Raw genomic sequence first — 12,527 nt, forward strand, 5'->3', positions numbered from 1 at the left:
TCTTAGTTTCTAGACTCCACCAGCTGAGATAAAATGCATGTGCTGCTAATCTTGGCTATCCAGAGAGAGGATTTTACACCAGCCACAGTCTGTTTAATCAATTGGAGGTAAACAGTATTGTGGGCCTGAGAAACCTGTGGTAACAACCGCACACACACAGAACACCATCCAGCAACCATTTCTGCTCTAGGAACACAGACAAAATGCTTCACAGAAAGCAATACAGAGGTAAATGCCACTTTGAATGGAAGCAGTGTAGTGTAGTTCCTATTTCCCTTATAGGCTCTGCGCATTGGAATAGTATACACTATAGTTTTGGCAAAAGTCTGAGGTCAGTATGCCTCTATCGAGTACATTAAACTTAATTACTTTGTGTGCCAGCTAACTCGAATAAACAAGGGAGTAGTTTCGGACAACCGCATAAACATGACAACTTTGTTTCCCTTAGAATCGGAACAGTCTCAGAATCGTGGAAACAATAGATAACAGTTTCACTCAGTCAATCGTGCATGCTTAGTTCCTTCAGAGTTACATAGAAATAGACAGGCGTTTCATTAAAGGATTTATTGAACAGTCTTGTTTCTCGTTTAAGAGATATGAGCTGTCACAATCGCAAGACAGTATGCGAAATATAATACATACAGCGTAAGCAGTAAGAAGAAATGGTACTGCAATAGCATTGTCTTTTAGCTAGGACATATTCATATACAGATACATAAATAACAGGCTAAAAAGTGGATACTTGTCTGATGCTTCTAAATAGTTCTACCCCAATGTACCTAACCCAAGTGTGGTACTAGTTAAGAAGTAGGTGCTGTTTTCTATAGTATAGACTAAGTATGTATGCCAAGAGTCCCTCTAGGTTCTTATCAGCTCCATACCTTTAGAATGAGAGAGGGGGGAATCTCGTTCCGGATCTCAAACTCTAACACCCCGCAAAGGGAGTCAAAACACTGGAAGCTCGATTCTCTGCGAGCAGGTATGGCAGCGTCTGGTCAGTGAGTCAGGCGGGGACTCGAATTCTTCCGAACTTGCTGTGGCGAGCCGTGTCTTGCAGCCAAGCCTTGCTGAGCGTTGCCGTGGCAAGGGAAGGCATATTTATACCCGGTAGGTGGCTAGGAATGTTAGCATTGACGAAAAGTCGGGCTGAGGAAGACGTCATGAATGAACCCCTAAGGAATAGTAGTTCATGAATAATAGAGGAGTTCTTGGAGAAATCAATAATCCAAGCAGGGAAAGTCCCAATGGCTTACGGATCTGGTTTCTAAAAACTCATTGTGACGTGGGATGGACGGATGTAGGTGACCATGCCTGTATTTGGATAGCATGGCTAATGCCTAAATAAGGACTGGGATTCTATGCCTAAATAGGAGCAATGTGAGTTGTGCCTATATAAGAACATGATTCAGGAAAACCTAAGTGCAGGCATCTAAATCGAAACACAACAGCAGGAGACTCACCTGTGTGGCATGCCCATAATGACATTATCCACCCCGCTTTCACTCGATTTATCAATGATTGTTTTCAGTGCTGGGATCAGGACTTCACAGCCCTCAAGTCCGAATCGTTTCTCAGAAGACCACTTTCTGTGCAGGTACTCTTCAAATCTGCAAAACGGAATAAATGTTACACCTATTAGAAAAACTCATAGTCCTATATTACTGCTATGCAGCAGAAAGTAACAGTTGCCACTAAAAGCTCAATAGTTGAAGTGATTTGTGAGGGACAAAATGTTGTTTAATTTGCAAACTTAAGGATATGAGCAAATTTATAAAATTCCAAAACACAGACTTCAGCTTCCCCAGGTATAAAAGCCGAAACAATAACCTACTGCAGTTCATTTTAATATTATGAAGATCTTTACATGTGCTAACATGGCAGAGATTTTTCTAGCTAAAACTCACACTAGCACATAATTAAGGGAACACACAAAATCATGGTCTCACATAGATCAAAAGCTCCCACAGCTGGTTTTTGCTCAACTGTATCTGGTCCTGAGTTACATAAAGTTCCAGATTCTCCTCACTTGTCAGTCCTGACAATTCCCTTGTAATATCAAAACCAAATTTACTGAATTTCCGTTAACAGCCCCATATCAGATAAAAACATGAACAATGCTCCTTAATTCTCTACCTTCCTGTGACTTGTTGCACCTTAACTTGAGATCAAGCCAATAGTTGTACTATTGCATGCCATGAGGAAGTTGGAGGAGTCTGTAGGAATCTTACTCATTGTTTCTTCTTTATACCAATGTGGACCGCTGATGTATCGATTCCTGCTGAGGTTTGATTACCCCTACAACTCTGTACAAGACGACTAAAGTTATTGAGATCAGTCCAGGAGATACCAATAATTAAATGCATGGACACCACCCCCCCCTACATGGGCGGTAAATTGCTGTACATCACAACGAAAAAGACCTCAGAACACTATGGTGCTATGTTATCTATTTTATTATTATTATTGGGGCACTGTAGGCTTCTAATGGACACTTGATATTTGACTCTTTTGGGATGTTTCTAGAATGATTAAACAAAACTATGCCACATTTATTTTCTATCTAGATGAAAAGTTGCTCTCCATTATAACGTTGATCCCCTGAACCACTTCCTATAACTTTGTTTAATTCGCATCAACACTTTTTAGCACAACTCGTTGTGGATCTTTTGACAGCATTTGCAGTTTGGTTGGTTTGTTGTTAAAGATAGTACCTAGCAGAATTTCTCTGAGGTTTGCATTGTAGTTAAGTCAAGCTACTCAAGCTAAGCCTCGGTTACACTCTTTGAAATCTACCTTTCAAGGGTGCTCTGTTATACATGTGGAGGTCCAGTCAAAACACGCATCATATCTATGAATGCTCTCTTCTACAGCCTGTCAGATATTTCACAGGATGCATGCGACTAAGACCAAATCTGAACAAGTATTGAAAAGCCATCTTATGTTGCAGAAGTAATACATTAGAGAACTAGGTATTCAATGCAGCAAGAAGTATGCTCTTGTAGAGAAAGATATACAATGGTATGTGCAAAGTTCATTATGCAAGTAAAGCTCCCTACTGATCCTAAATATAGGCCTACCCATGGCTAACTGCAAACCAGCAGAATGTCACTGCAAAGGAACAATATTTCCTTAGGCGTGCTAACTGAAGCTGAAAATGATGTGGAGTTTTCTTATAAATTAACCTTAAAACCGCTTCCCTTCTAACTTAAACTGGACGGACAGTTGCAAGCATTAAAAGTATCGTCAAAAGTAGAGGAAAGTCCACAATATTAACATGCAAAACACTTTCTGAACTAGACCTCGCAATAAGAGGGTCTGCAAGAATAAAGTGCAGTTTGCTATAGAAAACACACTCCAATTTCACACAAATAGTACATACCCTTTCTAAATATGTTTAGTAAAATAGTTTGTCACACCCAGCCAAAAATGGTCAAACAGGTATTGAGTTGTGAATGTTGGAAATGAATGCCAGCCATGCAATGACATTACACCACTTATTTACTGAGATATCTCTCATTAAATTAATTGATGCCCGCTTGTGTAAGTTTTTTTTTGTGTGACTAATATATTCATATGGTGTTCAGTGGTAAGTAATAACTAAACTCCACTAGCCTTTGGCATTGATTACAAAAAAATATATATTAAATGTTAAAGTAAAAAGATTCAAAAAAAAGAATGGCTGCTTTTTTGCAAGTCGAATACTGTTACATTGTTCTGGCATCAAAGAGAGGATACTTGTTTATGTTTAATCTAAAGCTTTTCGGGAAATGCAACAAATTAAAATGTTCAGGTCAGGTTGGGGGTCCAATGTGATTTTACTTGAGAAAGGAAAAAAAAAGAAGAACGGAGTACCCACCCCAAGGAAGGGACCCATTGGTCCCAACCTTTACCTACTTGTAACGCCCCTAAATCTAATAGTTAGGGGCACCCCTGAACCTTGCCTCCTGAGACAATAACCGACTAAGAAGAAAAAGGACCGAAGAAGCTGTGCCAAAGCTAAGAAGAGGAGAACGCCCACTGACTGGGCCCAGCCCTACCGGCTTGTCCCCAACTCGAACCTGCAGAAGCTAAATCCTGGTGTGCCCTACATTCGGCAACCTCAAGAACCCCGTGGACCTACCCTGCCTTCAACAGAAAAGACACTGTCTCCTGTGACCACCGGATTTGCTCACCCACAGACTCTGGCTCCTGCCAAATCTGGGAGTCAGCACCACTCTGCACCTGATGCCCACAGCCCAAGTTCGAGTGGCCCAATGCCACGAGGAGGTCTCCCCGGCTACCCTGACATGAGAACTGGTGATCTCGGACGTGCCTCGAATTTCCCAGCGAAGCCTGCAGCCTCTTTCTGAAGGATCCCCAGTGACCAGAGCTGGTACGGAAAACCTGCACCCGAAGTCCCAACCGACTGTATCCCAGCATCCCAAATTACCTCTCCAATGGGTGGTCACCTCCAAAAGATCTCCATCCCCGAGCCTGCAGTCTTTGTTGAAACCGAAGAATCTCCATCGAAATCAATGGGTCACACGACACCAAACTAGCACCCTGCACCCAGCCGCCCCTACAGGTGTACTGTGGGTGCTAAAACGTATTCCCCTTTGCTCCGAGCTAAACCCCAGGAGTTTTGCTCCCACAACCTTGTGGCATTCTCGTGAGCAGAGACCAACCGGAGGCCCCACATCCCCTATTGGATAACATTGGGGCTCAACACCCGGCCATCCTAGTGCCGCTGAGGGTGTTTTTGACAGTGCATCCTTGACTCTGGGGGAACCCTGTTCTAACCCCCGAATACTAACTCTCACAACAAAGTACTTATCTGTTAACCGATAAATAGAAATACATTGACTGCTTTTCCTTGAAAAAGTGTGGAGTTGGTTTTGTATAAAACTTTGAAAAACTACAAAGAACTAAAAATTGCTTAGTTACCTTTTCTCTAGGAAATGTCCCAGTGTGATATCTAGGTGTATCCCACTGAATAGAAAAAGTAATCCAACAGTAATCGAACAGTAATTTCCACTTTATTAAAAGTATTTACAAACCTGCAACAAAGTCATTTTCATTCCACTTGCTAGTATTGTTCAATCTGCCTTGCCAATTATCAAATACACATAGCTGTGCAGGGCTTGCTTCGTTCTAGGAAATAAATACAACTAAATAATATTTTTATACAAATTAAATTGGTCTGAGTTCAGTCTTAGTGTGCGACATCATTTGCTGATTGAGTGTGTACAACAATTGCTTAACACTACCCTCTAATAAAGCCTTAATGCTCGCCCACACTACCACAAATAGATAGTAAGGTGCTATCTACTGTTACCTCTGCCTGCCTAGTATCAGATTACTTTATGGATTACTTTTTCTACTCAGTGCGATATGCCTAGAGATCACACTGGGACATTTCCTAGAGAAAAGGTAAGCAAAGCAGTTTCTAGTTATATGCAGTTTTTCAAGTTCTCATACAAAACCAACTCCACACTTGGAACTATTTTCAGGAAAAAGCAGTCAATGCAATCCTATGGAAGGAAGGAATATGCTACTTACCAGTATGCATCTGTTCTTGGCATAGAGGGCTGCAGAGTGGTACATTATGAATAGATCGCCATCTGGTGTTGGGCTCGGATGATTGCACTTGTTTTTCTCTTGGAGAAGTCTTTTGTAGTCACGAGGCTGGTGACTCCTCCCTTGGGTGATAGTGCGCATGGGCATCGGCTCCATCCTTAGATTGTTTTGCCATAGTAGGGTTAGATGGAGTAGTATGATAGAATACAGAAAGAGATGCCCATGTAAGTGTATCTAAATAAGATAATGTTGGAACAGACACAGGTTTCCGGGGAGGCAGGGAGGGCATGTACCACTCTGCAGCCCTCTATGCCAAGAACAGATGCATACTGGTAAGTGGCATATTCCGTTCGAGGCATATGGGCTGCAGATGGTACATTATGAATAGATTACACTGCAGTTACCTCCCTAGCGGTGGTCACCAGTGTCTGTTGCAACAGTCTGAAATAAAGCTTTTAATACAGCCTGGCCCACATTTGCTTGTTGTCTTGCCTGCACGTCAACACAGTAGTGTTTCGTGAAGGTATGAGGTGTAGACCAAGTTGCTGCTTTGCATATGTCATCTAGGGGAATGTTCCCTAAGAATGCCATAGATGCCCCTAGATTGCGTGTAGAATGAGCTCTAGGGGGAACAGTTAGTGTTCTTTTTGCCTTTATGTAACATATCTGTATACATTTTACAATCCACCTGGCAATACCTGCTTTAGATATAGGGTTGCCTTTATGTGTTGGGGAAAACGCTACAAATAGTTGTTTAGTTTTTCTGAAAGTTTGTGTTCGTTCTATGGAATATAATATTGCCCTTTTGACATCTAGTGTATGTAGGGCACTCTCTGCTACCGTCTGTGGCTTTGGAAAAAAGACTGGTAGTTCCACTGGCTGACTGATGTGGAATGCTGAAATTACTTTAGGCAAGAACTTTGGGTTTGTTCTAAGAACCACCTTATTCTGGTGTAACTGTAGAAATGGTTCTTGTATTGTTAATGCCTGTAACTCACTTACTCTTCTGAGGGAGGTAATGGCTATAGGGAAGGCCACCTTCCATGTAAGAAATTGTATATCACACCTATGCATAGGCTCAAAAGGTGGCCCCATTAGTCTGGTGAGTACTATGTTGAGGTTCCAGACTGGTGAAGGTGGTAGTCTTGGTGGAATAACTCTTTTGAGGCCTTCCATGAAAGCCTTAATTGCGGGTACCCTAAACAGGGATAGATGTTGCCTGTTTTGCAGGTATGCTGCTATAGCTGCAAGATGTACTCTAATGGAGGTGTAAGCAAGGTTAAATTGCTGTAAGTGTAGTAAGTAGCAAATAATATTTAGTGTAGATGCGTCCAGAGGGTTGATGTTGTTACTGTTACAGTATACAGCAAACCTTTTCCACTTTGCTGCATAGCAGGCTCTGGTGGTGGGAGGTCTTGCTTGCTTAATCATTTCCATACAGTTTGGAGGTAAATTTAAGTATCCAAATTCTAAGACCTCAGGAGCCAGATCGCTAGGTTCAGTTGTTTGGGATCTGGGTGCATTATTTCTCCATGGTTCTGTGTAAGGTGAATGGGTGAGATTCTTAATTTTTGGTGTGGCACCTGGGAGAGTTGTAGGAGCGTGGTGAACCACGGCTGCCGTGCCCTCGTGGGTGCTACCAGTATCATGGCCATTGAATGTTGTTGCAGTTTTCGAACCACTAATGGAATTAGTGGGAGAGGGGGAAAAGCGTATGCAAATTTGTTGGACCAATTTATCCATAATGCATTGCCCTGCGACAGGTGGTGTGGGTACCTGGATGCGAAGCTTTGGCATTTTGCATTCTGATGAGTGGCAAAGAGATCTATCTCCGGTTGTCCCCATCTTTGGAAGAATGGCTGCAGTATTTGGTTGTGCAGTTCCCATTCGTGTATTTGTTCTGACTCTCTGCTTAAGATGTCTGCTATCTGATTTTGAACTACTGGAAGGTGTTCGGCTAACAGATAGATGTTTTGAGGAATGGCCCATCTCCAAATTTCCTGCTCTAGTCTGGATAGTTGGAGAGAGTGTGTCCCCCCCAGTTTTTGAATATAATCCATTGCTGTCATGTTGGACTGCTTTGTTGAGAATATGCATTTGAAAAGCTTTCAATGCTAGAAACACTGCTAGTAGGTCTAGATGATTTATGTGCAGTCATTTGTGCTGTACACTCCACCTCCCTTGTACTGTGTATCTCTCCATATGAGCTCCCCATCCGGAGAGCGATGCATCCGCTGTTAGTACCACTTGTGGAATTGGTTCTAGGAACGACCGCCCTTTGGAAATGTTTGTTGTATTCCACCACTTCAGAGAGCGATGCGTGCGGTCGTCTACCAACACCAGATCTGTAATCTGACCTTGAGCCTGATTCCACTGTGTTGCTAGACATTCTTGAAGCGGACGCATTTGTAGTCTGGCATATGGGATTAACATTATGCAAGAGGACATCATCCCTAATAACCGCATGAACACTCGAGCTGCTAATAAATGTTGCGGTTGAAATCTTAGAATTAGGGTGAGCATTGTCTGAATCCTGACTGGATTGGGGTATACTATGGCTTTTTATGTATTTATATTAGCCCCTAGATTTTGTTGAACCTTGTTTGGTTGCAGGTGGGATTTTGTGTAGTTCACCGTAAACCCTAGCTGGTGCAGCAGTTGAATTGTCTTTTGTGTGTTTTGAAGACATTCCTCTTGTGACGTGGACTTTATTAGCCAGTCGTCCAAGTAAGGGAAGACATGTATTTGCTGTCTTCTTAGGTGTGCTGCAACCACTTCTAGGCATTTTGTGAACACTCTTGGTGCTGTTGTGACTCCAAACGGAAGGACCTTGAATTGATAATGTCGTCCTTCTATTACAAATCTGAGGTATTTTCTGTGAGCTTTGTGAATTGGGATATGAAAGTAGGCGTCTTTTAGATCCAGTGCAGAAAGAAAGTCCCCTTTCTTCAGTAAAGGAAGTACCTGTTGGAGCGTGATCATGTGGAAATGTTCCGAATTTATGTATTCATTGAGAGGTCTGAAGTCTAGTATAGGCCTTAGAGATCCGTCTTTTGGGAATTAGAAAGTATAGAGAGTATACTCCTGTTCCTTGTTGATGTTGTGGAACCTCCTCTTATCGCATGCTTTTGTAGCAGCGATAGTACCTCCTGTTTTAATAATGTCAGATGATCTTGACTCATTGGACGCTGTCTGGGGGGGGATGTTTGGTGGGGTAGCAGTGAGTTCTACGCGATAACCATGTTAGATAATTTGTCTCACCCACATGTCTGATGTGATGTTTTCCCAGACAGGTAGGAACTGTGATAGGCGTCCCCCGACCAGTGTTGCATGGTCTTGGGGGAGCTGTATGAAGTCACTGTTTTGGGGTAAGAGAGTTGCGGTTGTTGTTTCCGCGACCTCTACCCTTGTTGTTGTTACCTCTGTAACTGCCTCTAGAATAACCTTTAGGTGATGTTGGTGTAAAAGAGGTTGATTGCTGGGTTGTGCCTGTATTTTTTGATCCGCCTCTATAGGTGGACCTACGAAAGGAACCTCTCTGAGATGGCTGTTGCAATACTCCCATTGACTTAGCCGTTTGTGTCCTTTTTCATTTTCGCCTCATCTGTGCTTGAGCTGAAGAGTGCTTTTCCATCAAAAGGCTGGTTCAATAAAGAAGTTTGTATCTCCTGTTTGAACCCTGAGACCCTGAGCCATGCATGTCTTCTTAACATGATACTGGTGTTTATAGATCTTGCCAGTGAGTCTGCTGCGTCTAAGGCACACTTAATGGAAGTGTTGGTTATTATCTTCCCTTCTTGTATCAGCTGCTCTGCCCTTGTTTGATGTTCCTTAGGGAGATGTGTAAAGAGTTTCTCTAACTCATCATAATGAGCTCTATCATAGCGTGCAAGTAGCGCTTGAGTATTTGCTTTGCGCCAGCTGTTTGCTGCTTGAGATGCTACTCTCTTGCCAGAGGCATCTATTAACTTAGACTCCTTGTCAGGAGGAGGAGCTTCTCCTGTTAGTGAGTTCGCCCTCTTACGAGCATTTGAGAGTACTAACGAGTCCAGAGGTATTTGGCCCTTAATAAATACTTGGTCTTTTGGGGCTGCCTTATACTTTTTGTCAATTCTTGGGTTTAACACCCTAGCCCTCACAGGATCTTTAAATATATCTGATGTGTGAGTGAGGAGACCCTTAAGCATTGGTAGGGTCCCTGAAGAGTTTTGTGCAGCAGGTAGTGTTTCTAAAAGGAAATCTTCTATCTGAGGTTCCGTATGTAAATCTACCTTGTGGTATTTTGCTGCCCTATTAATCAATTGTGCAAAACCCGAATTATCATCAGGGGGAGAGGGTTTTGAGGGATACAGGTCAGGGTCATTATCATTATCTGTCACTGCATCATAATCTTCCCATGGGTCTGTGTCTTCTGGGATAGTATTGTTATCATCCCCAGGAAGGTTCCCATCCCCTGTGTCACTTTCTACATCTGTTTGAGGTGTAGATGGGCGTGGTGTAAAAGGTCGAGGGATAGCTGGCAGAGTATGAGGAAGAGGAGAAGAGGGTGTGTCCATAGGCTGTGGAGAAAGGGGAGGAGTTGTATTTGTCCCCATTGTTCTCTTCTTAGGAGGAGGAGTTTTCCCCTCCAACGGTTGAGTCGTCCTCTTATTAGGTGTTTTTGTCACCACCTTGCCAGTTTGTGGATCAATGAACAAAGTCTTTTGTTTTGGATCTGTCTCTTGTTCCGGTGTCGGTACCGAAGCCTTTGGGTCCGATAGGTGCTTTTGCTTCTGTGTCTCGGTGTTTATATGTTTTCGGCACCGAGAGTTTGCTCGAGTCCGATGTTTCGCTTTCGACATGGAATGTTTCGACTTCGAGCTCTCTTTGGTATGGAGCTTCGATGTCGAGGTTGACCGTTTCTCGGATCTGACATAGTGGGAGACTGAGTGTTTCGGTTTTGTTGCCGAGCCAGAAGGCGGGGCGTCGGAAACATTTTTTCGGTTGTCTGACCGGGCTCGAAGGCGGGGTCGACACCAATTGGTGTCGGTTTTTTGGCAAAGGGACGTCGTCACTCATGGTTTGATGAAAGTCTACTTCTTCGACATCAGACTCTTCCGCTTCTGACCCTGACCCGTCCTCATCTTCTTCCTCCTCGGAGTGTTCGACCTCGAACAGTTCTGGGATTGCATCTGACTCCATCCTTGACATCTCGTGTATTCGGGCTCGACGGTTTCTAATAGTCGACTTGGAGGAGAAAGCCGCACAGGCTTCACAATCCCTGGATTCGTGGTCAGGTGACAAACAGAGGTTGCACACCTCGTGTAGGTCCTTGTGTGGGAATTTAGCACCACACGTTGGACATTTCTTGAATGGAGTCCTTTCCATTGACTCCAGGCTGGACTACGTCGAAATAGGCATCCCGGTCGCGTCGACGTAGAGTTAGAAATCTTCGGTGTTGACGTGGAAGCGCGTCGAAATGGAAATAAACTTGTGCTCGATAAACAATACCGTCGAATTGGAAAGGGAATACGCGCCGAAATATAACTTTTTCTCGAAGTCGATCCGGAGCGCTTTGATCCTCATCCGAACCCGATGGCGGAAAAAAACAATCTAAGGATGGAGCCGATGCCCATGCGCACTTTCACCCAAGGGAGGAGTCACCAGCCTTGTGACGACAAAAGACTTCTCCAAGAGAAAAACAAGTGCAATCATCCGAGCCCAACACCAGATGGCGATCTATTCATAATGTACCATCTGCAGCCCATATGCTTCGAACATAAGAGTTATCGGTTTTCAAGTAAGTACAAATTTGTCAAAGTTAATATTCCGGGGTAAGAACCAGGGTTCCCCCAGGGACAAGGATGCACTCTCAAAGCACATTCAGCGGCACTAGGGCGGCCGGGTGCAGATTGCGAAGGCCCAATGTTATCCAATGGGGGATAGGGGGCCTCCTGTTGGTGGCTGCTCAGGAGCAGGCCACAAGGTTGTGGGAGCAAAGATCCCGGTGTTAGGCTCAGGGCTAAGAGGGATCAGAGTTAGCAACCAAAGTGCACCCGCAGCGGCAGCTGGGTGCAGGGTGCGGTTTTGGCGTCGGGTGCCCTGTTGTTTTCAATGAGAGTTGCCGTTTTTTGATTTAGGCTGCAGGCTCGGTCTAGGAAGACTTCCGGGTCCGGGAGGAACCAACAGCTGGGCAGGTAAGTTGGAGGGCTTGGAAGACATAGGTGCACCTCAGGGTCTCTTCTACAGGACACAGGGCAGCTGGATGCTAGGGTGTCTTGAGGTCGGATTTCACCTTACCGGGCACTCACAGTTGAGTCACCGTGCAGAGGCTGCATGCGACGTCAGGGAGTCCTGGAGGGGTCAACCCACGGTGGACTCTGACTGGGGGTACTCGCTGGGACCGGTGGGCTACTCTAACTCGGGCCGTAGGTGACGGGTGCAGTGGTGGTTCCAGGCACCAGGTTTCTTTGTCCTCAGCAGTCTCAGAGTCTGTCTTGGGAGTTTCTTTTGAACAGAGCTGCTGTTCACAGGAGATCCGGTTTTTCTCCAAGGCAGTCAGTCCTCGCAGTGTTCTTGAGGTCACTGGCTGCAGGACAAGTCAACTTTTGGCACAGGATCTCTGGATACTGCAAACGGCCAGTAGGACTGGGGCCAAGTCAGTTCTTCTCTGCAGTCTCCTCTGCTGAGCGTCCTTTCGTCGTCCTTCGTAGGTTGCAGGAATCGGTCTTCCTGGTTCAGGGTTACCCCCAAAATACTGTATTTAGGGGGCGTTTTAGGGGTCTCAAGGGCAGTAGCCAATGCGCTACTGACCTTAAGGTGGCTACACCCTTGGTGTGCTCACCCCACGTGGGGAGTGGGCACATTCCCTGATTGGGGAGTGCCTGCCATCTGCAAGATGGCGGGCACTGAAGAGTGGGCTTCACTTTGCCTCCCCCAACTGAGGGGTGGGGTTGGCAGAGGTGGGCACACTTCTGGTCTGGCTAATTTTT

The 12,527-nt window shown here is 44.6% G+C and overlaps 1 protein-coding gene and 1 pseudogene across 4 annotated transcripts in view; both read right to left on the reverse strand.

The window, feature by feature from the left end:
• The window catches only part of OGDH (oxoglutarate dehydrogenase), a 514,759-nt gene that overhangs the window by 320,897 nt on the left and 181,335 nt on the right, over window positions 1-12,527 (reverse strand). For all 4 annotated transcript variants that reach the window (XM_086943425.1, XM_086943426.1, XM_086943424.1 and 1 more), the window contains one exon: window positions 1,461-1,607. In XM_086943425.1, coding sequence (XP_086799551.1) covers window positions 1,461-1,607 — 147 coding nt within the window. The remainder of the gene's footprint in view (window positions 1-1,460; window positions 1,608-12,527) is intronic.
• Window positions 5,382-10,746, reverse strand: LOC147679866 (uncharacterized; annotated as a pseudogene).

The sequence above is a fragment of the Lissotriton vulgaris genome, chromosome 11 (genome assembly GCF_964263255.1).
Source record: "Lissotriton vulgaris chromosome 11, aLisVul1.2, whole genome shotgun sequence".
NCBI classification, from domain to species: Eukaryota; Metazoa; Chordata; class Amphibia; order Caudata; family Salamandridae; genus Lissotriton; species Lissotriton vulgaris.